At 45.9% G+C, this 27,516-nt stretch overlaps 1 protein-coding gene across 1 annotated transcript; it reads left to right on the top strand.

Annotated features, from left to right (window-relative positions):
- The first annotated feature begins 17,816 nt into the window (after positions 1 to 17,816).
- Positions 17,817 to 18,533, top strand: TMEM215 (transmembrane protein 215). Its single transcript, XM_075138257.1, has one exon. The coding sequence runs from the start codon at positions 17,817 to 17,819 to the stop codon at positions 18,531 to 18,533; it is 717 nt and encodes a 238-aa protein (XP_074994358.1).
- The last annotated feature ends 8,983 nt before the right edge of the window (positions 18,534 to 27,516 follow it).

Raw genomic sequence — 27,516 nt, 5'->3', positions numbered from 1 at the left:
CACCGACAGCCTTTCCCCAGGAAGGATGTGTGCTGAATGTGTCCACCTCCAGACTGAGCTCGGATGAAGCAGGAGCTGGCTGACGCTGGCAGCACATGCAGGAAAGGCAGGCTCTCCCGTGGCCGGGCACACGCCACCTCCGTGGCTGCAGCCCATGCCCAGCACTTCGTGCGGTGGCCAGAGGATGTCGGTGTCACCATCAGAAGAGGGGTCCGGTAGGATGACGGCTACCCCTGCCAGCCATGCAGGAAGGAAGCTGTAAACCGGCACCGAGGCCCCGACGGACATCAGAGACAGACCGACGCAGGACACCCTGCACTGAACCATCTTCCCCAGAGCTGTTCCGCCTGCCGAAGCCAGCCTGACCCAGAAGCTGCCAGCTGAAATCCTATCCCTCGAGCAATGCAAGAGGTGAACTGAGTCCCTCGTGGGCTGAAAGATAAATGCATCCACAGGCGCAGAGAAGACAGAAGTGTGGATTATCCTGGCCTACTGCAGCTCCACAAAACAAACTGTCCCCACTGATTCTTGCAGACCTGGGTGCAGATGCTGGGGGTTGACACACACAGCTGGAAATCCTACAGCACGTCCAAAAGGATCCCTGAAGCACAGCTCATGGTAGAGCAACTTTCCTCCTCTGATCCCTCTCATACTTCTCATCCCCCCTCTGATCCCTCTCATACTTCTCATGCCCTCTCTCTGATCCTTCTTTATTTTCTTGAGACCCTCTCTCGTTGCAGCCCTGCTGCGGTGAGCTGCTGCCCAGCGCCCACAGGTCCCACCAGGCAGCCGGTGCAGCCTGGGGGTTACCTTTGGGCAGCACATTGCTTTCCAGCTGTTCAAAGTACAAAAGCAAGAGGCCGTGCCTTCCAACCCTGATGCTGAAACAGCCTCGCTACCACAGTGGTTATGACAGGGGCAAGGTTTCCAAAGCTGGACAAGGCCTGGAAAGCTCTGAGCCCCTGATGGGACAGCTGGCTCCGGTCTGCCAACAAGGGTCAGGCATGAGCAGCTGACTTTACAAACCATGGGAGTCACACCCGGTCATTAGAGTTGGGAACCAGTGGGCACCAAAGCAGCGCGTTCCTGCTGCAACAATCACACCGAGACCTGGCCAAAAAAGCAGAGGTAAAAACGCTTTCAAAAGAAAAAGCAGAAGAGGCACTACTGCAGCTGTAGGCTTCTCATCTCCACTAACTCTCTGGGTTTTTAAAACCCTCTTTCACTGGAGGTGGACAACAGCTAACACATCGGTGTCACGGGTCTGTTAAGCAACCCGGACGTAACTAATTACTTCAGTAGCGGGTGCCCTCTCAGCTATTCAGAACAACATGTGCCATGTAAGTGAAGCCTCCCAGCGCGCCCGGCACCTCTGGCAACATGCCACCCTTTGCTCTGAGACCTTCCCCACCATGGTGGTTCAAGATCCAGAAGCGAATATAACCAGCAGGACTTCTTGCCTCTCCCCATCTTCTCTTCTGAATGAGAAAGCCAGTGAAGAAGGACAAGCAAGACTATCAGGACTAGGAAGACCGTGATAAAACTATGTGTAACCAATGTGCCTTTTCTTGGAGGACTGTGAGCACTGAAATCATTTGGGTACACTACAGCAGAGTGATGTAAGGGAATCAGTTCACGCACCACTGAGATGTATTCGTCGTTGGGGGGAAGTACAACAGCTGTTTAGCCATGTACAGTAGCAGCATGTAACAATTTTATGCTAAGAATGCCTGAATTAATTGGACCTTTGGGGGAATTGAGGAATGCAGAGTGTAATTACTTGAGCTGGAATTTATCCAGCCTGAAAAAAACAGCTTATTCCTGGAAAAAAATTATTATGGGAACTTCCATAATGAAACCCATTCTCCAAAAGCACCCAGAATGCTGGGTTGACATTTCCTGTTAAAAGCTACCCAGTGCTGCAAAGAAATAGGCCAAATTCACTTTTCAAAGACAAGATAATTTCAAGGGATTAATCTCATGCGGGCAGGTCTGATCAGTGGAAGATGCAAATCAAAATACACCAATTGACTTTATCAGAAGAACAAAGCTGCTTATACTGATTTATAAATGCTGCACGTTAGGCTAAGGTATGTTTATTAGTTTGATTACAACATGAGACAGTTATTTAAAATAAAATAAATAAGCATTAATTTTTTCATTCTTTTGGCTACCCTGAAGGCACCTGTCATGTTGTGGATGCACAGAAGCCTATTGAGAAGTGACCTAGAGCTAATCTCAGACCTTGAGCTACTGAGCAGGCCCACATCTCAATCACTCAGCAAATTTTGCACCAGACATGGTTGGTTTCTTATTTAAATTGAGTCAATTAAAGAAATATTAAGGTAATGGATGAAGTTAAGCCACTATTAGGCTGAAAGAAGAATATTGTACAAAAATTTAACTAGTACAAATCAGGTAAGTGAAGCAAGCTGAATTGATCATGCTTTTCGGTTTAGACAAAGAGCAGTATGCCCAAACTCAGTCTTTAGACTTTCTTTTCAGTAGCAGGGTCTCTGCAGATGACTCACCTGAAGCACGTGGTGTTTCTGTTATCTAGCTGTCTATGCAAACCCATGTAAATCATGAGCTATCTGAGCTCCGCATACTGTTTGGCAGCCTGGCACGTGCAAACAAGACTGGCTGATGCTGATCCTCCTAGCAGAAGCCACCTGGGATCTGATGCAGCTTGTGTGGTGCTGACCTACCAGCCCTGGGTTCTTGTCGCCTTGTTCGGAAGTGAATTCAATTGCAAAGAGCAATTTAGGGCATGCCCTCACTGGAGGACGCTCTGCTGTTAGGGAACAAGAGGCCATCTTCCAGGACACAGCGTCCCACATCTAAGACGAGTGAGACATTTTTATTATTAGAAAGCTACGATATACCTTTGCAAGCTTCCACCAGGCCTTTTTACACTTGCTCCGTCGAACTGAAACCCTGATATTATTCATACTGGTCTTTTTGTGATGTGCTTTTCACAAGCACAAACCTGACAATTACAAGCTTTATTAAAAAACAAAGCAAAATTTGCAAAGAGATTACTAAAATTTTTCTTGCTCATTCACACACGTTCGTATACAGACTGGGGTGAGCATGGGGCAATCTTTCAGAGACCACATACCTGTGGATAGCTGGAACTCATGGAAACTTCCGTCTTACATCAATGAATTACAGTTTTGTTTGGTTAATGAAAGTTTGGTGTCCCATTCGTCACTTCAGATCTTGGATGTACATTTAAGAATTTGATCCAGTTAATGTGTGCTTAAGCTTTGATCCAGTAAAAATCTCCCTGGGACATATGGATTGACAAAGCTGATGACACTGTCCCAAAATTGGCTCTGTAGTGACAGTGGGCAGCTGTTACACAACTCAACGCTGAAAGCTGATCTCGTTTCATCTGCAGGCAGCCAGGGAATTGCCTGCCCTCCAAACATTTCAGCAGAAAGAAAGAGGGATCGCAGCCAAAGGAAATGAGAAGGTGATAGGCATATAAAGAGGAATAAGCTCAAATGCCACAGAAGGTGATGGAATGAGTCTAAACACAGGCACAGCTTTGCTCTCATAAGAGGCTTAGTGCTTTCTTCCCAAAGCTAACTTTCACACAAGGGACCATCTCGCCTCACTCTAAAGAAGAAATGAAGTGTTTAAAGGCATTTCAGGAATACCAGAACAAATTCAGTGCTAACATGAAGGGGGAAAGAGCTACCATCAGCAAAACATTTGCTCTGCTAGCGCAGTCATACTGCTGAATTTCATTCCTTTTCCCTAAGTACATTTGAGACATATTCCAGAAATATAAATCTCGGGGGAAGACAGAGAAATCATCTCGACACCCCTTCCTCTACCAAGTCTGCTAGGAAAGAATAAAAAGAAGTCCAAAGCCGGTTCTGCAGCACCAGCGCTTGCATGGACTAGAAATGCACAGCCACGATCATGGAGGTAACCCTAGCTCTAGTGTGAGCCCAGACTGAGGGCTAAATATATGATGATGAGAGAAATTGCCACAGCACGCTCCTTTGACACATGCTACACCAGCTACTGCCTCAGATAATTGCCAGTTGTGAGAACAGGCGTCATCCAAAGAGGAAGCGTGATACATGCCTCTTCCCCCCACCCAAAGAGGAAGGGAAAGGATTTAATTTCTCCCAAAGCTAATGGTCTTGTGCCCACAAACCAGGCAGAGACAGATCCTGGTCTCCTGGGGTTATTAGCAAAATGTCCATTAAATTCAATGGGATCAGGACAGGGCCTTTGATCACAGTGGATGCATCTGTCAAATAAACGTTGCTGCGAATTTTTTTATCCAGTCTTTGTCCCGCTGCCTGATTACATGTGCTGCAGCTAGCACCTGCGTAGGAACTGTGGAAAAGACCCTGCCAGCGACACAGCGTCTGAATGAATGCTAAAACACCATTAGAAACTTGCTTTGTTGAAGACAGCGACCCTGCAACAAGCCATGGGATAACAGGGCAGCGGGGCAGAATAGGGTGGCATTCAGGACAGGGATTTACAATAGGAACCAGTACCCTTAGTAGAGAAATAGGATCATATTCTCAGTTCAAGCCCAAGGACTACATGCCTCATGGCCTGTTTCCAATGTGTTTAGCAGAAGACTGCACTCTCCGAGACAGCCTTGCTCCTGAAGGGAGCCGGGAGTACGGAACAAACGGAATGCAACTGTCTGGGACCCGGAGGCAAGACAGTACCTAGCAATCAAAGATGCATATTTGGGGAGAGTCTGAAAATGGCAAAGCTGCATAACTAGGTACAATGCACTGTTCAGTGTTTCTGCTGGGGCTGAGAAGCCTGCACAGAAAAATATGTAGCACAGTGGGTTGTGGTCACTTGGAGTTTAGACCTAGCTCACGCACAAGACCTTGCCTAGACACATGGTCCCATGAAGATTTTCTGCTCTGGAAAATCAGCAGCAGACATCAGGTCAGCTTCAGAGGCCAGACACTCTCAGGCACTGCAACATGCCCATGTACCCCATCTGTTAGCCCACCAAAGCACAAAGGACGTGTGAGTTTACATCCTGGGGGGGTCCTACACACACAGCATCCTTAGAAATCACCCCATATTCTTGGAAACAGCTATTTAAAGTTGAAAAAAGAAAACCAACCAGCTGATGGTTTTGAAAGGAGTGACAACTGCAGCTCCGCCAGTTGCACCCAGCAGTTGACATGAGTGCCCCTGGTAGACAAATTTACTATTCTGGCAGGCTGAGCTCAGCCGAGGAGGAGCATGCCAGGTAGGAGGTAGCACAGCAGCACCAGTGACCTCAGGAGGCCACAATGAAATGCTCAGAGGATCGGCCAGAATATTGCATCAATGCGGCACAGGCCACTTATATAAAGCTACTCCTCAGAAAAAAGGTCTAGAAGCCCCCCGCTTAATAGGGTCCTCAGAGGCTTTTGGCAGAGACCGCAGCGACAGCTCCTTGCCAGGGAGAAATTGAAGCTGGTAGCGCTGAGCCAGTTTACACCTGCGAGGAGTCTGGCCTCGTGAGTTGAGAGCACATTTTGTCACACAGCGATGGCAGAAGCATCTGCTGGGGAGAAGTGCGCAGCGTGCATTTCAGAAGCAATTGTGTTCAACCCTTGCAGCCTCCCGGCTGTCAGCACTCAGCTTCAACAGAGCTGCTGGGCGCTGCAGCTACCCTATGCTCCGCGATGCCTTCAGACTTGGGAAGTGGGTCACCAGCATCCCAGCATCCAGCCACAGAGGAAATCATCAACAGCCTTAAGGATTAGGAAGGGGAGGGGGGAAGGCAGATAGCTACAGCAAATGAAGTCACGTTTGATATTCGCTGTAGCTGCTTGCATCCAAAAAGGGTCAGAGAGGACTGGGAAGGAAAAGCTTACATACCGGCAGCCTGCAACAGGGGATAAAAATCGTAATGCGTGTGGCCTTGTGGAGCCTCCACTGCACAGCTCTGTTGCCATGAAACAGGGGAAATGTTCCCATTTCTGCTCATGTAGAATTGCTGGGGGTGGGGGGGAGTGAGGCAGTGAGTTGATAATCCTACTAATGTTCTGAGCTTTCACTGCCTGTGAGTTAACCTAGACAAGAATCTAGGGATTCTAGTTTGGGACAGCGTTTTAGGAAGAAAAGCATGAAAACGCTCCTCTTCATCAACAAGCAAAGATGATCTGTACACCTCTGAGCAGGTGGCTCTGAACAGATGACTTGTAGTGAGGCTTCCCTAGCTTTAGCAATTTCTCCAGCGAAATTGTTCTGTATGCAAAATCCACAACCCAATTTCAACCAAATGTGGAAGAAAAATTAATGTCTGAGGCTTTAACCTAAGTTTCTACTGGTGTTTGAAAACAGGGAACTGGCTAGTATCCCCACAGAGGAAAACGAAAAGATATTAGATGCTCAAACATCCATTTCAAAGAGACCTTCCCAATTAATTCTAGTGCTGACAGAAGTACCTGATCTCAGTCACCTGGAGAACTGCACCCTGCTGAAAACCACACAGAGAATTTTGTTGCTGCTGCGGTGCAGCCCTATTCCCCCAGCAAGACCTTCCAGCTCATGTTCTTCGCTCTCCTCTCCTGTCCAAAGCCCCAATTCCCTTCCCAAGCTGCGTGATCCCTTGCTACATAAGGTCCAATCTGCTGTCTTTGCTGTCATCCACTCACTCTTGATTTGGGGTCAGACTTAAATATTTCACCCTCACAACTATACTTTGTAAACATGAGGCACTGCAGAGTAATGGAAGGTAATGGACAGTAATGGAAGGCAAAATCCTCCTGCACATGTTTTCCCATTAGGACAGATCCTGGAGCAGAGATAACCAGGTTGCTTCTGGGTTCACTGTCGACCCCTGTCCCCACTCTGGTCCAGGCTACATCCGAGACTCCTGCAGCATCCTAAAGACAAACTGTGTTTGTGCAGTTGTTAAGGAGGGTCAAGCTTAACATTTGAAAGCTAATGTGGAAAGGAAGGACACTCCTGCCTGCCATTTGAGGGACGAGGGCCCTCTTGTGATTCTTTTAGGTTTTGTGGGGGATCCTGCAAAACCCCTGGAGTTCCACATGCACCAGTGCTTCCCATGGTCACAGATGCAGGAATCATAGGGATAGCATGAGGTTTGGTTCCTCAACCCCCACTGAGATGCCAAAACAGACGATGCTGATAACTCAGCACTCACGGTGCTCGGTCTGCAAGCACCCCAAATGACTCTGCTGGACAACTCATGTACGAGACTGCTGGGACATTAATCTGTTCCGAAGAACCAGCAGTTACAAGGTCACTTTCAGTTTTCAAAGCCTCTAGACTTGGGCTAAGGTAACATCTGAGAACAAATGACATGACACACAAAATCAGAAGGAAGCAAGTGTTTTGCCTTGATAAAATTAGAGCACTCTTCAGCAAAATTGTCTGGGCTTTTGGTGGCTAGGAACTCAAAATGTCTGTTCAATTTCCTGCTATTTGCCCCATAAATTGATCTAATGAGTCACCCGTAAAATAAATCATTAGAAAAGCCTTTGTTAATTTGTACCAAAGTAAATGGTTATCTAAAATAGACACCACAGGGAGGTTCTTAATTAGTCTGTTGTCAGCTGGGACTGGAAATGCTTGTGGCAGCATGAGGCTAATTAATTACTCGTCTTGCCAATTGCAGCTTCCTGTCAAAGCACAAGGTACTTCTCAGCACGCACCGATGGCTGGTTGCTCCTTTTCAGAGACCATGAGAGCAGCAGACGAGGGTCCCGGACTGAGGGGGTGTCCAAGCCAAGCGTCAGTGCCGGGGACGAGCCGTCTGTCTAGACGAGGAGTCTTTGCTGCCCACATCCCGCCGCTTCAACTGCAGGTTGCTTCCTGAATGGAAAATGAAAACGAGTCTTGGGAGGTGGGCATCTGGGATTGACTGGAAGCCCAAGGATGTGCTTACCTAAAGGTCCTTACTCTGGGTCAGAGCTGCGCCCGTCTGCTTGCGGCGTGGCAGTCGGGGAAGTGGGGAGCACACCAGCTCCTCCTTTAGCAGTGCCTTCACCCGCAGGTCTTGGGGCCAGACCTCTGATAGCTGTCCTGTTCTAACAGGGCTTCGGAGAGTGGGGATGTGAAAGCCCACCCGAAGAGACAGTGCTCACACGTGCAGTACATTGGGGACCCAAAATGCCACCAGAGTCTGCAGAAAAGGCCTTTCTGCGCTTTGCAGGAAGCAGAAAAAAGCCTGTTATAAAACTTCTGCTACCGCGCCTTCCCTACCACCACGCCAGTGAAAGATGTATTCTTTGGCGGAAGTGAATTAAAAAATTTTGCACATATGTATTGCACAATACCTCACAGCAGCCTGCAGACCGAGAAAGGAGCCTGCCATGTGGCCCACGCACCTTCTTTGTAAGCTGAAGATCTCTCGATGGAGGACATATGGCACCTCACGCGTGATGCTGCAGGTAGAGATGGGGCCTCACCAGTGGGTGGCTTGTGATGGGCTGGTAAGGGCCAGCAATAGTAAACGCACTGGGTAAATATTCACTGGAGCCCTCCAAACCCCGCGGCAAGGCTAAGCCCCTCTGTGAGGGACAGTAAGCAACATCCCTGGCCGAAGGGAGCTGCCCCGGGTGGCCCGGGCTGCCTCCGCGCCAGGCAGAGTGCAGGGGAGGCGAGGGTGGGCAGGGGGCCAGGTCTGGCCGCTTTGAGCCTGTGCTCAGAGGCTTGGTTTGCACCAACCCCTCACTCCCAGAGGCTGGCTGGAGACCTTCCTGTGCTCTGCTCCTCCTCCGCAACATATGGAGCTGTTTTTAGAGCATCCTTCCCTGTTTCTTCAGAGACATAGGTCTGTTCTACAGAAAAGGAGTGAATTAGCCATGTATTTACACCCACGCTTGCAATCAGGAGCCATTTGATATCCGCTGATATTAGCATCCAAGGTTTTTACCAGCTCTAAGTGTTGCAATCAGTCCAAGCAATAAAAACTTTTACACCCCCCGCTGCACTGAATGCCTTTGAAACGTAAGAACAGCCTATTACACTGAAAGGTGTGTAACACTGGCAAAGTCCTCCCTCCTCGCCATCCTTCACCCTTGGTGGTTACACATCTCCTCATCTAGAAAACACTGTAATGTATTTTATGCCTGAAGGAGGCTGTGTGCTCCCAGCACAATGAACACATAACCCTACCTTTAAATACTGCTGCCTGGCACAGGGCAGTACCGTAACTGGCTCATGGTCGTCATCACCTCACCATCTGTGATGTCCTAGTTAGTTAATGGATACTGTGGGTGCAGCTTCAGGAAAAGGCAGTGAGTCCATAGAAAGGAAATATTAAAATCTGTGAAGCTGCCCCCAGAACTGCCCAATTAGTCGGTAGGGCACTAAGGTCAATCAGGTACACATTTAGTGACTATTGAGCCAACAAGGGCTCTTATGAGTGGTACCTGTACAAGTCAGCCCGGTGGCACGCAAGGGCCATGGTGATGCGCAGGCATTTTCCTTTGGACAACTCCTGGTTTTTCCCCACTCCACCACAGACACCTTACAGCTACTACTCCTTCCCAGCCCTTCGGTGCACTATCCATGGAGGAAAACGGCAACATCTTCCTAACAACCATTTCCTCCCCTCCCTCCCCCAAAACTCCTCAAGAAGGGGAATTGCACAGCGCGCACACGCTGTTGGTTTGATCCCCGGCTGCCCCGACTGCCAGCTCTGGGCATCGCTCACCAGGACAGCGGAGCTGACTGATACCTGTCTCGCAGCACATCACTCTCCCCTGGGACTTCAGAAAAGGCCTGAAAGCTCTTCACGGTGGCCACCGCCAGCAGCTAGCTGGGCTGAGGCGAGACGTGTCCTCTGAGCAGCCTCCGTGGCCCCGCAGCTGCTGGAGGGCATGGCCGGAGGAAACCCCTCTGAGACACTTGGCTGGCGGGGCTGCGGCGGGTGGAGCGGTGGCTGAAGCGGCAGGTGAAGTGGCAGCCATCCCCCAAAGGCAGCGGGAAGGGGAGCTGCCAGGGAAGTGCCCGAGAGCTGTGGAGCCACGGTGGGACTGTAGCAAGCAGCTCCGGTGCCTCCAGCCACGTGATGGCAGGTCCCAGTGGAGCAGACGGGGGAGGGAAACCGTCAGCATTTGACGGGGATCAGACAGGCTGCCTCCTGAAAAAAACAGCTTTCACGTTATTCAGGGGCACAGCTGCCCTGTGCCTTGTGTCACGCTGTACTCCTCCCCCCAGACAGCTCCTGATGCACCAAGCAGAGAGCTGCTTGCACCCCGTTCTCCAGCAAAACATGCCTTGCCCTTCTCCATCCAGTGCCCCTGCACACAGTGACAAGGGGCTGCTCAGCCCATGCGCACACACGCGCACACACTCATCTGTCATTTTCTCTGCCATTGCAGAATCACGGAGTGGAACATGTTGCAAGGGACCTCTGGAGGTCATCTGGTCCAACCCCCCTGCTCAAGCAGGGTCACCTACAGCAGGTTGCCCAGGACCATGTTCAGACACCTTTTGAATATCTCTAAGGATGGAGACTACACCACGTCTCTGGGCAACCTGTGCCAATGCTTGGTCACCCTCACAGTGAAAAAGTGTTTCCTGAAGTTCAGAGGGAACCTCCTGTGTTTCAGTTTGTGCCCATTGCCTCTGGTCCTGTCACTGGGCACCACTGGAAAGAGCCTTGCTCTGTCCTCTTTGCACCCTCCGTGCAGGTATTTATATACATTAATGAGATCGCCCTGAGCCTTCAGCTCTTCAGGCTGAACAGTCCCAGCTCTCTCAGCCTCTCCTCATGGGAGAGGTGCTCCAGGCCCTGAATCATCTTAATGACCCTTCAATGGACTCTCTCCAGTATGTCCATTCTCGGCTGTACTGAGGAGTCCAGCACTGGACATAGGTATGGCCTCACCAGCTATAAGCAGACAGGAAGGATGACCTCCCTCAGCCAGCTGGCAACACTCCTCCTAATGCAGTCCAGGATACCATTCGCCTTCTTTGCCATAAGGGCACACTGCTGGCTTATGTTCAACTTGGTGTCCATCAGGACCCTCAGGTCCTATTCTGCCAAGCTACTCTCCAGCTGGACAGCCCCCAGCATATATATTAGAGTCTGGGGTTATTCTGTCCCAGGTGCAGGGCTTCGCACTTCCCCCTGTTGAATTTCATCAGGTTCCTGTCAGCCCATTTCTCCAGCCTGTCCAGGTCCCTCTGGATGGCAACATGACTCTCCGTTATCAGCCACTCCTCCCAGTTTTGTGTCATCTGCAAAATTCTTGAGGGTGTGCTCTGCCTTATCATCCAGATCATTAATGAAGATGCTGAAGGACCCGATATTGACCCCTGGGGTACACTGCTAGTCACTGATGCCCAACTAGATGTGTTTGGGTCTGCCCATTCAGCCAGTTTTCAATCCTGTCTGCTCATACATCAACAGCTTGCCTATGAGGATCTTATAGGAGACAGTGTCAAAGGCCTTACTGAAGTCCAGGCAGACAATATCCACTGCTCTCCCCTCACCTACCAGGCCAGTCATTTCATTGTAGAAGGTCATCAGGTTGGTCAAGCATGACTTCCCCTTCGTGCATCCATGCTGACTGCTGATTATTTTCTTGTCATTCATATGTCTGGAAATGGTTTCCAGGATTAGCTGCTATATCTTGGCAAAGATGCAGATGTGGCACAAAGTAATCAGAGGGCAGGCAATCACAACAAAGATTTCACTGTTTTTTTCACATCCACAGCATGGGATGATGTTTTAAAAAGAGATATTTGCATTGTTTAAATGAGCTATAGACTAGGGATTTGATGATATCCATCTCCTTTTTCAATTGCTTCAAGTTTAGTTGGCTTGGGAAGTTCTTCCAGAGCCTCCAAGGAACATGAATTGCTGGTATCCTTTTGATCAGTTCCCTTAGTTTTTTACTAATTTTTCCTAAACAGAAAAGTATCAGCAAGCTTCCCAGAAAGAATTAGTCATTTCAAGTGCCCTAATATGCGGTCATTTCTACATGATTATGCTTTAAACTGTTTTAAAGGTGTTTCAGCACATCCAACATCATTAGCTTCTTCTGTAGAGTTAGGTCAAGACAACCTGATATGGGTTATTTTCCCTCCCTCTCTTTACACAGACAAGAGACTCCAATTAGAGACCCCTTTTAAGAAGTGTGGGCTTCAGTTTGCTGTTTCTTTGGGACAAAGCAAGATACCTATTGCTCACCATTATGCATAACTCAGAGTACTTGTGGGTGACTCCCCTGAGATTATTGCATCTTTTGTCTGAGTACTTCTAGATAGAAGAAATAAAGTATATTTAATCAGAAGTATCCTAAAGGGAAAAAGCACACCAGGCAGAATAATGCAGATAGACAAAGTTCCCGTTGAATTATATGGGGAGGGTTTTGCTCCAATGGTGCAAATTTACTATCTGATGCTGTGACTCATACAACGGCCTACACCTGTTCAACAGCAACCCTGCTGAAGTCCCTGAGGTCACCTCAAGACTGATGCATGACTCATTACCAGGGTTTCTGAATCCTGCTTCTGATGTGATAGCTCAGTGGCAAAGCACAAGCCCTTCAGGCATCTGCTACTTCCCTTTTGCCACTTGCTTCTTGATAGGACTCTCTCATCAGCATCACATTTGACCTACGGCCAATCAGCCAGAAAGCAGCAGTGAAGCACAAATGATTGCCTGTAAAGATCAAGACCGTTAGTGAACAGCCAGTGTCCAAAAATCCTCCCTCAGGTGAACTTCTTGTGCTTGAGGACATGAAGAGACAGAGAACTGCCTGGGGCTTTGAGAGCAGTTAGGAGGGATGGAAGAGCCACAGGGTCTGGCTAGACAGACCCACTAAAAAATATAAATGAGGTAATTTTTTATGTGGAGCTGGGTGAACAACAAGTTTTTTCAAATGGGGGGAAAAAAAAATCCGTAAATTGAGGCTTATGAGGATCACAGTACACATTTGCCTAGCACAACAAAATTAGCAAGTATTTTCTTTTGTGGATGTGGCCAAGAAAACACAACGTTAAAGAAGACTTGGAGATGGATGTGGCATTCAGCACCACCTTCAGCAAGGAGTACTTGCCATAGATAGCAAACTGGAAGGAGTTTGTGAAGCAGCTCTTGAGCAGGTTTGAAGTGCCAGTGGCCTCAGCAGAATGACTGTAGTCCACTCAAGCTAATGGGGTGGCTCGAATGTGTGCGCAAGAGCATTGCTGTAAAAGCTTGAAACTTGAGCACCCCAACCCACACAGAACTTGTCAGCAAAACAAGTCCTGTGTTTCATATCCAAATTATAGGTAGGACTCAACATGATCCCACACTCTGAAGCAGTATCAAGTTGTGTCAAGTTTTAGCATTGCCATAGAGCTTGGAAGGTGGAAAGGAGAGACTAATTTTACCTGTGATGTTACTAATGGCTGAGATGTAATAGATACACCAGCTGTCAGTTGTAACGTATTAATTCGAAACTCCACCTCCCAGATCTGTCTCTTTTTAGGATGCTAAAAAATATGCCACACACACTTTTCCATAGGTTTTACAGTACCGCCTAGTCAGAGAAAGGCTTTGCTTTTACACAAAGCCACTGACTGCAGTGGGCAATCAGATCTGCAAAACAAAAGATTCAGAGAAGGGTTTAAGAAAGAAGTGCCAGGAAAATTTATCTAAGTGTCACTCGGCTGGTACCCTTTTCACCACGCCCATCTCGGTCCATTCTTTTCTGATCTGTACCATCAAGCCTACATAAAAACAGAAATGATGTAGCATGTGTAAAGCTGTTTGTCTAGATAGCTCTTTTGGTTGCACCATGGTAATTAAGAAATAGCCTGCCACTGTTTCAAGTTGAAACAGTAACAACCCAGATTGGCTGATTCTTGATATTTTAGAATCAGTACAACTGGCCAGCAAATGCAGGCTAGAGGACATTCGCATCGTTGAGGTGGCAAGTGCTAAAAGTAGTGGAGATAGATAAAAAAGAAGATGGGGTCATCCCTATCTGAGGAATCCAACCCTTTTGGAAGGACGAGTTATTCCTATATAGATGCACTGGGCTCAGACCACTGCACAAGACCAGGGCTGCCAAAGACTTTCAGATCTTTGACATGTTGAAATTCCCACCTTCCTAGCTAATGTTCAACAGTGTTTTACTCATTTGGGGCCATTCAGATTGATACATTTTACATTTGATGGATCAAGATGATAAAGAAGGGGGTTGAGCATTTTTGGGCACCCGTGATATTTCACACGACTAACGCTACAATAGTCACTGCACTTTGAATTAGCTCTTTATTTTAAATTTTTATTATCAATTTGAAGTCAGCTCTAATTTGCAGTTTTCTAGCTTCCACACCACGGCCATAAGGAGCTGGGGTAGGTGACACCTCTGTAGCGGTTTTCAACCTGAGTAATGCTTACATATTTTACCAACAGCGGCCACTACATTCAGTTATGAATTTCAAACAGCGAGAGGATGCCATACACTACCTGATTATCAGTTACACTAAGTGTTATGTGGGACAGGAAAAGGGTTTTGTATCTAACTGACTATACAAGGGAAATGCATGGTGAGCAAGCTGAAATTAGTGTCCCAGTTCAGAACACACCAGCTTACCATTTAATATCCCTATTTACGCATGACACATGACCCGTGTCCATATCTGCACTCTGCCTGCCCTGGTAAGGGATGTCCGTTCACAGCCTAGATCTTCCCAAAAGTCTCTTTCAGAGATTAATCCAATTAGATCAGTCCTAAAAGAATTGACAAAATCACAGTGTAGAACAAGAACACATTTTTTTCCCTAAATTCAGGTCCAATTTTTATTTGAGTGAACAGTCTAAGTTATGGGTAATAGCAATAGAAGATCGTTAATCACCATCATCAGCTGTTCAATTAATACTTTGGATTTTCAGTCATTGCACTAGCTAACCCAAACCTTTTGTGTAAAGGTCTACAACGGAAACATGCTCAAAGGAGTAATTTTTTTTCTGTAGTTATGAATAGGATAGAAAATTCAACCATTTGCATTGTTGCTCAATTGTGTAAGTGGATACTTGCTGATCTCTTGATTTCTAGCTTGGAAAGACAATTTTAACAATTGTAGCATATTTTCCAGGAATGGAGTGGTTGGTTTCCCTTTTCTATCCCCCCAGGAAGCATACAATCTTCACACTGTTAGTCTTGGAAACCACTGACAAAGGGACAAATTGGAGGCATTGAGTTCCACCTTTGTCCTGACATTTTCTGTAAGTATTTTTGTGCCCACTAACAGCTTTCTGTTCTGAAGTAGATGTTCTCTCTTCCATCTCAGTAACCCCGTCGCTTAAATTTGAAGGGCCATTTTTATTCTTGTTAGATCTTTTGACATGTACTGCAGTTCTTACAGTATTTTTTCCCCTCCACTGATGCCACTAATGATATTTACATTTCTGTTTCATCTACTGATGCAGTTTTCCTTTCTCTGAAGGACTGTTGATGAACACAGCTACCGCTAATTGCTATTCCAAAGCAACATAGTTTGTTTTTCAGCAAAAGACCAATTTCCAACCCAACAGGAAATCTTAAGACTATTCAAATGTATGAGGTGAAGGAAGGTCAGGGAGCAGGAATGGTGAGTTTCACGGCATTATTTACCAACATAACCCTGCTCATAACATAACCTTTCCAACATGTTAGTATGTGGGACTGACTGGTTGAAAGTTAATCATTTCCCTTCATCCAGAATTTAGCAGAGGGGTAAAAAAGGCATTATTCATTCTAATGTGAGGACATAAAAGCTGTGTATCTGAATAACAGCAGATGGAAACAAGCAACAAATTCTCACTCCAGAGAATACAAGCCGAGAAGCTACAGTTGTTGCCCACCCTGCTAAATCCCGCACAGTGACAAAAGTAGAAGTTAATTTGTGCTGAATTATAACTGGAAGGTTTTGGTTCTTAAGTCTTTCAGTCAAGATGGAGGGTATTCCTAACAGAGTCCAAATTATTCCTGCTTCAGCCCACTCAGCAACAGGAGAGAGGCTCAATGTGGATTTTACTGGACAACATTCTGGAGGACAAGTTCAAACGATGATCATGGTGCATCACAAACTTCTAATCTCAAAATCCGGCCATTGCCACCGACTCAAACACCTCTTCCCAGTGTGTGTACTTCTGCTCCCACACTCTGCCTTCAAACTAAGACAGCAAACTAAGTGATAGCAAAAGTTATCACTTGACACCCCATTTATGAAGCAAGTGTCCTATAAGGCAGGAGTTGTGCCCATTAATGAGAGGATATTCTCGAGCTTGCCCTCTGCAAGGCAACTTGGAAACCTACAAAATAAGAGGTGCTTTGTTCATGTTGCACTTTAGGGAGGATGAATAAAATCCAGGCCTTTTCATGGCTGAAAGATGAGGGGTGCTTGGGTGTTTTCTAAAATGGCTTCTCTGGGCTTTCCAAACTTTTAGTATGAGGAAAAGGAATCATGTTAATGGGAAAACTTACAGAAACCACAGTTTCATGATTTAGTTCAGAATGTCCTTTTTTATTCTCTTAATTCTCTTGGACACTTTCTAGTATCACTCCTTTTTATCTCCCAGTATCTCTGCCCCAGGTGAAAGCATTTACTCCTTTATGTCACTGGCACATTAAACGTTGCAGCAACCTGCCCGAAAATGCTGCTGCTCATAAGGCTCCTCCTGCCTTTCCACATTCCCACACATGTCAGATCCACTTCTACACTCATTCAGATGATGGGGCTTACTTCGAATTACCATCACCAGTGTGCATCAAAACACAGAGACTGGACATCACCATCACAGCCGATTTACGGCGGGCTTTAGACATCAAGGGAAACCCTGCAAGATGCATCCCAACTGCTAGATTCATTCTTGGGGGCTTGGGGAGGGGATAACACCGGGAGAGGCCTTACGTCTAAGGTTTCCCCCGGGATGAAATGCAGCGGCAGCACAGCATCCCCGAAAGCCTTGTTCTCCGCCTGCACCTAACTGGGGAAAGCAGAGTTTGGGGCAGGACCGCTCTCTGCCCGGAGGAGGACGCGCTCCGCAAATCCCGGCCCCGCACGGGCAGGGGCTTTGAGGGCGGGGGGCACCGTGCAGAAGGAAGGGGGGGCCGGTGCACCCCGGGGAAGGAGGCCCGGCGGGGGGGCCGGCGGGGGCTTCCCAGACCCGGTCCCCTCCGCCGGGGAGGGGAAGCCTGCCCGGGGTGGCGGCAGCTGCCAGCGGAGCCGTGGTGGCCATCAGGTGGGGGGAACCACCCCGAGCCCCCTCGGCCCGCCCTCGTAAAAGCTCCCCCACTACCGACCCCCGCAGCCCCCCGCGCCGCGGCACCCGTGGGCGGTACACGTACTCACGGCTGCTGCGGGGCTCCAGCGGGGCTGGGCGAGGAAGAGGAGGAAGGGCAGGTGTCCCTTGCGGCCGCTTGCTCCCCGTCCGCCGGCTGCTAGAAACCGCCTGGGTCTCTCTTCCCGCCCCCCCGCCCCATTTTTGCAGGGTTTTAGCCCCCCACCCCCCTGCCCACGGCCGTGCCCACGCGTGCCCGCCGTCACGCGTGGGAGGGCGCGGCGGGGCTGCCGGCGGGGGGGGCCGCTCCCGCCTTAGCGTTGCGGTCGGCGGAGCGCGGCTCAGAGCGGCTCGGGGGAGGGAGGAGGCAGGACGGCTCCCGCCCGCCGGCCCGGCCCGGCCCCTGCCCCGGCCCCGTCCCGCCCTCCGGCTGCGGCCCCGCCGAGGGGAAGCCGAGCGGTGCCGGCCGTCGGGGGCCTCCGCGCTTCGCCGTCCGGGAAACTTGAGGCACTTGCCGGGGAGCATCCACCCCCTGCCCCGAAGGGCCGCTTCGGTGAAGGAAAGCGGTCCCTTGCACACCAGCAGGATGGTGCGGACCATGAGACCCGACGACATCAACCCCCGGACGGGGCTGGTGGTGGCTCTGGTCAGCGTCTTCCTGGTGTTCGGCTTCATGTTCACCGTGTCCGGCATCAAGGGAGAGACCCTGGGGGACATCCCGCTGCTGGCCATCGGGCCGGCCATCTGCCTGCCGGGCATTGCCGCCATCGCCCTCACCAGAAAGACTGACGGCTGCACCAAATGGCCCAAGAACAAGTGTCCGTGCTGCAAGCAAGTCAAGGACCGGGATGTCATGGAGCTGCTGAGGACCCCCTCGGACCTGGAGTCTGGCAAGGGCAGTTGCGACGAGCTGGCCGAGAAAGCATACCAGAAGGACAGGAGAGTGCTGCGGGGCGAGGACTCCGTGTCCATCTGCACCACCACCACCACCACCACCATGGGAGAGTGCAAGAGCCTCATCAGAAAGGTGGAGCAGGAGGAGATGCTGAGATACCTGGAGACCTGTTACCCAGAGATGCCGGGGAATGTGTTCGTGGGAGATGGCTCCACGTACAGTGCCTTGGAGAAGAGCTCTTCTCCCACCAGGGACAGTGCTCCTTGCCCTGACATTGAAGACAACATTTTTGTTGCTCCTAAAGACAGTATCATTGTCTGCTCTTACAAGGAGAACAGCCCTTATGACAGATACTGTTGTTACATAAACCCTACTGGAGTCAACTCAGACCAGGAGACCATAGTGTGAAAGATGCATACTTTATATAAATGTATGTATACAAAAACTACAACTTCAACTTCTTGATAGGGGATAATATAGCTGACTGCACTGCATGGGACAATCCTGATACTATTACAATTTAACCTGGTATGTGACTGATACTCAAACCTTTTGTGCCTGAAATACTCTTTCTGTAAGTAAACAAGCATGTTTAAAGGTTAAAGAATTCAATTCTTCATTTTGGAAAAAAAAAATCACATTTTAATTTTATTTTCTCCTTTTCCCTCCCTTTCGTTTTCCTGCTGCCTATTGAACCCAAGCCCGTAGACACACTGGCAGGAGGGCAGCAGTGGCTCTCATCTGAGATCAAGAGCTGAATCAAAACTCTGGAGCTGTCTGTAGGAAAGAATGCGGTGCTCTATGGCTGAATGGGTCTTAGCAGCAGTGTCACTTTGTTTTGGGAGGGCTTGAGAGATGTCAGCATGCACTCCAATAGCTGGCTGATGTTAGGGAGTGTAGAAGGGATTTGTCTCTCTTTCTTCTTCTTCCTGGCAGGATTTTATTTTCCTCTGCTTCAAGGAATTGATGTGCTGACCCTGCGAGCTTCTGAAAGTCTCCCAGGAGCCAGATAGGCTAAGGGGAGTTTTCAAAGACTAATCCATCATCAATAGCATGCAAGGTACAGGTTTTAGCTTCATTCCCAACTGGTATTGAGTTGACTGGAATGTTTCTAACACTTTTGGATTTTATAGGCGTACTTGACAAGGAGATTACAACATGATCATGACACAGTTCTTGCAGAGACTAGGAGCAGTTGTCAGTGGACTCAGGTCTTAAAAATATATTTCAGTACCTCTAAAGTCGCTTAGGGAATAGACTTCTGTGGGTTGTGTTCAGAGCTGGATCTGACTCTTCCGAAAATGTCATTTTCGTGTGCCTTTTCTAAAATGCCAGATGTTTCTCTACGGGTGATGAATGGTTACAGTCCACTCAGTCCACTCAAAGCCATGCTTTGCTGGGGGGAGGGAACAGAGGACCTGGATGACAGATGTTTTTGTTCACAGCTTATGGATACATAGCAAGAGAAATATGAAGTGAGCAATGAGGATTAACCGTTCAAAATCTGAGCCTGCAGCATACATACAGAAATGCAAATCCTGGCTATTCTGTCCAACAGTAAATTGCATGTTCCATGCTGTGTATAAAAATCTTATCTGGCCTCTGTATAGGTAACAGAGGTGTGGTGTAATACAATGTGCATGCTAAGCAGCTACTCTAAGGGTTAAGCTCTAAGGGTAATGGTAACTAAAGCATAGAGTAATTTGCTCTCACAAAGTCCCGGTTCCTGTAACTAAACTCTCACAACTCCAAAAGGTTCCTCTGTGATGGAAGTCTTAATAACTGTTCTTACTTAGCTGTTTTTTGTCAACCGTAAGTTGTACCACACAAATGTATTGAAATACCAGGGCAGGAAAGAAGAAAAACGGCCTTTCTTTTGTAGCAGCCTGAGATGCTGTGTAGAAAGTGGCAAAGAATTTTCCACTGAAACGAGCCATTCCTCACTGCCCATGGAATTGTTTGGAAAGCGAACGGAAACTTTATGCATCCACTAGTTTACTTGTTTGGAAATTTATGTCAAATCGTTACAGACAACCAGTATCTGAAGAGATTTCCAGAAGGAGGAAATACAATTTTTTACATAACATAGTTTGGTTTCTTTCAGACCAAACAAGATCTTAACGCTTTGGCCAGGCTTTGGTGGGGCACCAGGATGCTATTAGCATAAATTAAAAAAATACTAGCTGGTCTGAGTCAAGTAAAGCCTCTCAATAGGTGGTTATAGGCAGCTTTGCTGCTCTGGCGTGCAGCAACAGTACTGTGGGAATAAATAAACACTTATGCTCTGTACAGCCCAAGTTTTCTCCACTAAGCAAACGAATTCCACAGAAACAGACCCTCTCCCTGACATGCTCAACTCCCACTTCCACATGAAAGCACTCTGTTGTTGTCAGGCAGATTATCTCCTGCAGGCTTAGTCACTGCAGGACCTTATTCTGCAATGTACAGAGCAGCTTTTTGATGGCACTGGGAAGTCTTATTTCATGACCTCTGAAGCCAACAGCTAAAATACTGCTGATGAACATGATGAGGAATAGGGTCTTTTATGGCTTTCTGTTCTCAAGAGAAGCAGGTGAGGGTCTCGGTATGTGCCCATGGGTGCTCAGCATCCCTGAAGATCAGACCCACCCACCAGAAAACAGGCTGCCAGGTAGCTGCATTCTGCCTTTGCCAGGGTTATGAGCAATCGCTTGCCTTGCGTAACAGAGCAAAGCATCAGCCCCCTGGGAACCTAGATTTGTACAGTTCTGCAAATATGTATAAGAAGAGGTCAAGTTTTTCCATTTTGTCTAGGATTAGATGTTCTCTGTCAAAAGTTATATGGGGTTTTACAAGGCAAGACAGCAAACTCTAGTGACAAATGGAATGGTAAATATATAACTTGAGATACAGCCACGCAGATCTGAGTCATGTGCTTTATTCCATTCTTAGTGTAAAAACAAGAGAATGTTTGTATTAAAGCAAAGTTTAATGGGAGTGAAAATTTTCCACAATATAGAAAGAGATATAAAAAATACATGCTTAAAACGTGATATTTACAGGCAATGTCCTTCCTCCGTTCATTTAGCTGAGGTAAGGTTTAATAACAAAATACAAGTTTAAGCAATATTTCTAGGCTAATCCACCATAATATACTGAAGTTTTTTATTGAACATGTGGGAATTTGAAGTTAAAGAAATATGTTAGTACTGCCTCTGAAATCTCTTTCTCTATGATTTTTCCTTTCTTTTCTGCTAGTTAAGCAGAGAAGGAGATGGAAATGGATTAATTTCGCCATTTTAAAAATAAGACTTGTCCATTTAAAAATGAAAGGTTTTTGTGGTTTTTTTTTAAATAAAGTGAGCTTTTTTCATACACTATAGTTTTGCCAGTAGAAATCTACTGTTTATTTGATCAAAGAAGGCATGACAGCAGCTTCAAGCTTTTTATGCAGATACCATGCCAAGGCCAGAGAATTACTGGGGCTTTATTTTCGTTCAGCTCATGTGGTCTCTTCTAATGGCCACTAGAACTTGTAGGACCAGTGCTGATTTTGGAACAAGCAGGAGTAATCACATTGCTTTTCAGAGGTAGCATCTAGTCCTGGGTCTGAATTTGACTTCAGGATACCTCAGTTTGAGGTGTGATTCCAAGCCATGACCCAGAGATGAGAGCTTCTTTCTGTCCTTGCTACCTTTAAAACACCACTTCTCTCCTCAGTGCTATCTTCCAAACAATGCATGCAGTTGCGGTGCAGCTCTGTGGAGCTCTGTTTGTGGATTTAACGCCTGGTCTCATTGAAGTCAATTGCCACACAGTGCTTGGTCCTACAGCATGGGTGGCAGGGCATACATTAGCATTTGAAGAAAACCGTTGATTTGGACATTCAGAGAAGGTTCCTAAGATGTATAAAATTTATTTTTAGAATAGCATTTGTCATAGGGCTACAGTGGAGATTACCTTCTTTTAAGAAACAATGTGATATATAGATCAACTGTACACAGGGCAATTTTGTGTTGCTTTCTTTAAATTTTTATTGTCAAAAATAGCATTTTACAGTTACACAAACTGATCATTGCAAAGCCTTCAACAGAAAATTGGAAGTTTTAATCAGTGTGCCGTTTGTCCTCCTGGAGCAGTAAGCAATAGCTGCTCCTTTCTGCCTGGAGCCGAACGAGTGGGAGGTGAGCGTGCTCAGGGTGTGTGTCCCTCGGGATTGTATTCTTGATCTACGTTCTGTGGAAATGTGATGCTCTTCCACAGGCAGTTCCCCCCCATCCAATCCAATCTCTCCACAGTCCTGGCTCCAGTAACTATTTATTATGTTGTAATTAGCAAAGTAATCGTCACTATGACCCCTCTCAGCATTTCTCCTGGTACGTACCAGACTGTTTGCAGAGTGAGCTCCTGCTCTTGACTGGGATGGTAGAATCTGACCCTGCATCATCCATCCCATGTAAGCGGTTATGTTGAGACATCCAACTAAATTGTCAGTTCTTGCAGCACAGGCCTGGGATTTTGCATCTCTGTGTAATACCTTTCACACCGAAGGTGCTGTAGAGGTGGATTAGAGATGGGCGACTGTCAGGCCTCAAAGGCACTTCCAGCCTGATTTTCATGAGCATTTAGGGACTGATCTGTTTATATGCAGAGCACGATCTGCACTCAGAAACTTGAATCTCAACACATTGCCAGTAAAGCCATATTGCTAGAGAATGCAGCTCTGTTATGGGAGATTTTCTGAGTCTGGAAAGGTTTCTGTGTGAGTTTCTAATATCAATCGTATTAAAACTTGTAGCAGAGTTTCCTAATACGTAGACGAGAGGAGTTTGCTTGACACATTCTTAACACACAGCATGGGGCATCAGCTGCAAAGCAGCTCATGCTGAGACCATTTCTACTCTGCAGCCAGTCTGAACATGCAATCCCTACTAGGACGACGGTCGGCAGTTTTGTTACTTCCCTGGTACTATGGGAGCATATTTTATGTCTGGTCTTTAGAAACAACACAGAGAGCGGATCTAGAATTCACTTTTAATGCTCTCTGGCAAACTTTTATCGGTAAGCATTACCTTTAATTTATCACTCCTTTCAGTGGAGGAATTTCAGACCCTGTACCAGGTAAGGAGATCCAGCTATCATTGGGTTTTAAATCACGGTTTATTTTCTGTTCAGAACAGTTGCATGGATTAGCCCTGACTATCCTATTGTCAGATGCATGCAGAAGTGTTTATGCTTAATGTTTTTACTTACAAACACTGCATCATGCACAGGTGTATATACATTACACATTTGTTTCCAACAGCAGGTCACAGAATGTACAAGCATAGCAATATATTAATTTGAGCTCGGCTCAGAGGACCCCTTTGTCTTTCTGACACCTCACCCAAATTTTCTGCCTCAAGCCTAATATTGCAATTTAAAATTCCTTCTGTCCTTTAGCAGAAGAGAATTTTTCTAAGAAGAACTCCGTTGTGGCTCTTTAAGGGCACACAGTTCTTCCAATGGGATACACAGAGTTTAAATGTCCCGGGATGGTGTTTCGTTATAACCTCTGTGAAATCCTGGCTCCGTTACCGATCGCAAACTGAAATTTTCCAGTGCTTTGCATTCAGCATTTCCCCAAACCATTCATAAAAGCCTTGAACCCTTGGTCAATTCTGACAGATTCAGTACTAGTATTTTTTCAACCTGCAGTCTCATTACTTAGGGAAGGGAAAGGCAAGAAATACTTGGAAAATCTGGCTCCGTACTTTGTTCTAGTGAGGCAAGAACAGAAGAACAGGTATTATTGATGAAAGCAAAAGAGACCAAAAACTTCACAGACAGTATTTCATTACTTTGTTAGATTAACTGTATTTTGGTCACATAGGCAATATGTTTAGTGCATTCTTCCACATGTGTAGCTTCTCTTTGGTAGCTTACCATGAACAGGCTCCCCAGGTAGGGACTGAGAGTGTTTTTCTGCCTGGAGGCAGGATCCAAGAGCTACAGAAAAAAATTGGTATGTAGTAGGGATCTGATGCCAGAATCTGTAGAATTTGCTGCAGTGGAAAGGTGAGGTAAAAATACAGAAGATGGGGTAGCTTGGTCCCCTGTCTGAACCAGAGGACTGTGGTTAGTGTACTATGGGACACTAAATGACAGCATGTAGACTCATGCATGCTCATCGGAAGGTTTCAGTCATTAGGGTTCCCACACAAACAAATTCTACAAAACCCACTCTCTCACATTTCAGACTGGTTGTTCTATATCTCTGCATCAGAAAGTGCATTTTAGCAAATTTTAAATTAGGAGGAGAGGGAATTTTCCTCTATTTTCTTTGGAGAGAACATTGGATGGCAAATGATTTTATCTTTGAATTCCAATTTAGAGTGTAATAATGTATAATCCAATGTTTTATACTGACTGATATGAAATAGGGGAAAATTCAGACAGGAATTAGGAGGTCAGAGTACTCATTAGCTGAAAAGCATATGGTAGCCACCTGGAGAATAATCAGAATAATCTTGCATAGCCTTGTCTTTTTACTGGTCTGAAAGGACTAGCCCCAGAAAGACACTCTTAAAAAACCAACGACTCGTACTATTGAGGTCAATTCAGATGGAAGGGCTATTAATAACTTTTGGGGGTGTGAGTGGAGTGGGAGAGAGAAATGTTCTACATGCTGGGGAACCTTATACCAATCTCTTCTTCAGACATAGATCTTCAAGAGACCCTGCATCCTCTGACTGCAGTCAGACTCATACTATGCCCTTGCACTGTTTGCAAAGAACACCTGATTTCGTTCCACTTTTCTTTAAACAAATTCATTTTTCTGGTTTGACTAATTAGCTGTAGGAAGAAGCAGATAACTTTTCTGTCTACAGAAAAAGAACCATGGAGCTGGAGACCCTCTGCAATATCAATAACAAGATAAATAAAAGATGTTTGCTACCTAATCTAGGGGATAAAGACTAACTTTTCGGTGGCAAAACACAGTCTTTTTCCAATGCCAATGGTTTGAATAAAATCTAGGAAGTTTTACATCTGGAAATACATTAACTGTTTTTTTACTTGTTGGGATTTTTTTAAATATTGTGGTTATTCAATCTACTCCTCAACATTCAAACTGAAACAATATAGTGAAGGTTTATCGATCTAATTAAAGACTTTCATAAGTCAGTTTTTGCATTGTGTGATTTATTTAATGTACCTGCCTGCACCCTCACCTGTATGTAGATGGAGCTGCAGTAAACAATAATCAAAATGCACAATCTTTCCATAAAATCACCACATCATGAATACAGTATTAGTATCCTCTGCATTATTTTGCATGACCATAGACAATGGATGGCCACTGAGTGAAGAACTGAAGTGATTATAAAGTACATATCACCTTCAGTTCTTCAGCTCTATTATTACAATTGCTTTCCCATTTTCTGGTAGGGATATAATCTCCTGGGAAAGGAGGAACTCATCACATATTTATCTGTATAGAGTGCCATTTTAGAAAAGAATACTTGCTAGATTAGCTAACTCCGCATCTGGGATGTGAATCTCTGTAGATTTAAAGCATCTCACCATGAGCACCATGCTGGTTATCATACTTCATACTTCAGCTTTACCAGCTGGTAAATGCTTTCCTGCATTGCCAAGGTCATCAGGGCTTTACTCAGCAGCTACAGCGTTAGCCACAAGCTTCCTTGCTACTTTTCCTGGGCAGTGAGAGATACCAGGAGCTATAACAGAACTCTCTGGAGAACTGAATTTGCAGAAACATCAGTCACAAGTGCCGCCCCACACAAGGATATAGATTTAAAGTGATGAAATGGGAGAGCGTTTTGGTTTGCAGGTGCTATAAAGACCACCTGCCCTTGTACATGAAGTTCTGTGGAGAGCACCACTCTGTGTTCCCTTGGTGGGTTCAAAAACTGAGATGCTTGCAGAGTTCAAACCTGAGGCAACAATTGTCAACAATTTTGTGTCCTTATACTGAGTATTGATTTGCACTAACCTCTCTATATACAGTTTTTATTATTTATAGCCAGACATGTTTTACATACATATGAATATATAATTCTCTATACATTATATATATTCTATATAGATATTCTTTTCTGTATGTGCCTGTATTCTTATGTATATGCGCGTATGCCTGTGTGGCCACACCAACACAGAAAAAAGTGATCTCTGCAGCTATGCCATCCCCAGGAGGTAAAAGTAAGGCACGTCTCACAGGCTTTATGCTGCAACCACCTTTGCCGAGTTTGCTGTGTCATACAATTTCTAATGATTGCTGCGTTGCATCTAACTTTTAGTAAAAATCTGTGTAACCAAATAGAGCTCATGTTCCTGAAATTTGCCTATTGCTTTGGTAGTTGATGATGAAATATGGCTATAGCCATTGACTACACCTGTCAAAATGTCTGAGATAAATCTTAAATACTTGCCAGTTGACTGAGGATACTTCCATTTGCGTCTATAACATTCATTACCCTGTACTTCTATCTTCTGGAGGAGGAACAGTCGTATCATCACAGTCATCAGACAAACTGACATTAGTAAGGACTACTGCTTGAAGTCCCAGGAGAGACACCACAGATTTAACGGTCCTTAGAAAATAATCTAGTTTTCATTCTGGAGATGCTCTGTTCGAGGAGAGGATCAAGAGATAACAACAAAACAGAAAGGTAGGCTGACACTGGTGTTCTTCAAACTGTAACTGTATTTTGTAGATAATCACCAGACTCTAAGCCTCTTGAAGTCAGCAAGACTCTTTCTACTATCTTCAGCAGAATTTGAGTACTACCCAAGGACATGTCAGTGGTGAAGGCTGTCAATCCAACCAGCTTGCTAATGGTCACTCATCACTCATTTCTATTTAGAAGACTTTAAACTCAGAAGACACTCATTTTAAAGCTTTTAATTCTAAAAACAACACTAAAATAAAGCAGAAGAGTTAAAGCTGAAGTACTGCTACAGATGAACAAAGAACATGCTTTCACATTCACATTTGATAAAAGACCTTTCTAATAAAAATGTAAAAAATGCTAACTCATTAAAAGAATAACATAAACTATATTTTGCAGCATGCAATACATCATGCAGCACTATAATAGAGCAGAGAGTTTCACAATGTCTAGGTAGCATTTGGATAAAGGAAATGGTTGTATTAAAGGACATCTCTGGATTCTGGATAACTGAAAGGTTTATTTTGCTAAAATTATGAATAGGGTAACTGTACTGTACCATGTACTAATATGAAATTTAAAAAGAGAGAAAGGAATCTTTTAAGTTTAGAAAAAAATGTGAAACCAATTACAATTTTTAATTTTTAAAAATTTGGCTGGACTTTATGTTGGGATCTCATGTGACAAGATCAGCTATGTGTATGTCCCTTGCTGAGATTCTGATCCCATTCAAGTGGCAG

Source organism: Calonectris borealis, chromosome Z (genome assembly GCF_964195595.1).
Source record: "Calonectris borealis chromosome Z, bCalBor7.hap1.2, whole genome shotgun sequence".
Taxonomy (NCBI): Eukaryota; Metazoa; Chordata; class Aves; order Procellariiformes; family Procellariidae; genus Calonectris; species Calonectris borealis.
This window is presented reverse-complemented; position numbering and strand designations above follow the sequence as displayed.

Excerpts from the sequence above, each read along its gene's own strand:
- TMEM215 (XM_075138257.1), top strand. The coding sequence starts at position 17,817 with ATGGTGCGGACCATGAGACCCGACGACATCAACCCCCGGACGGGGCTG.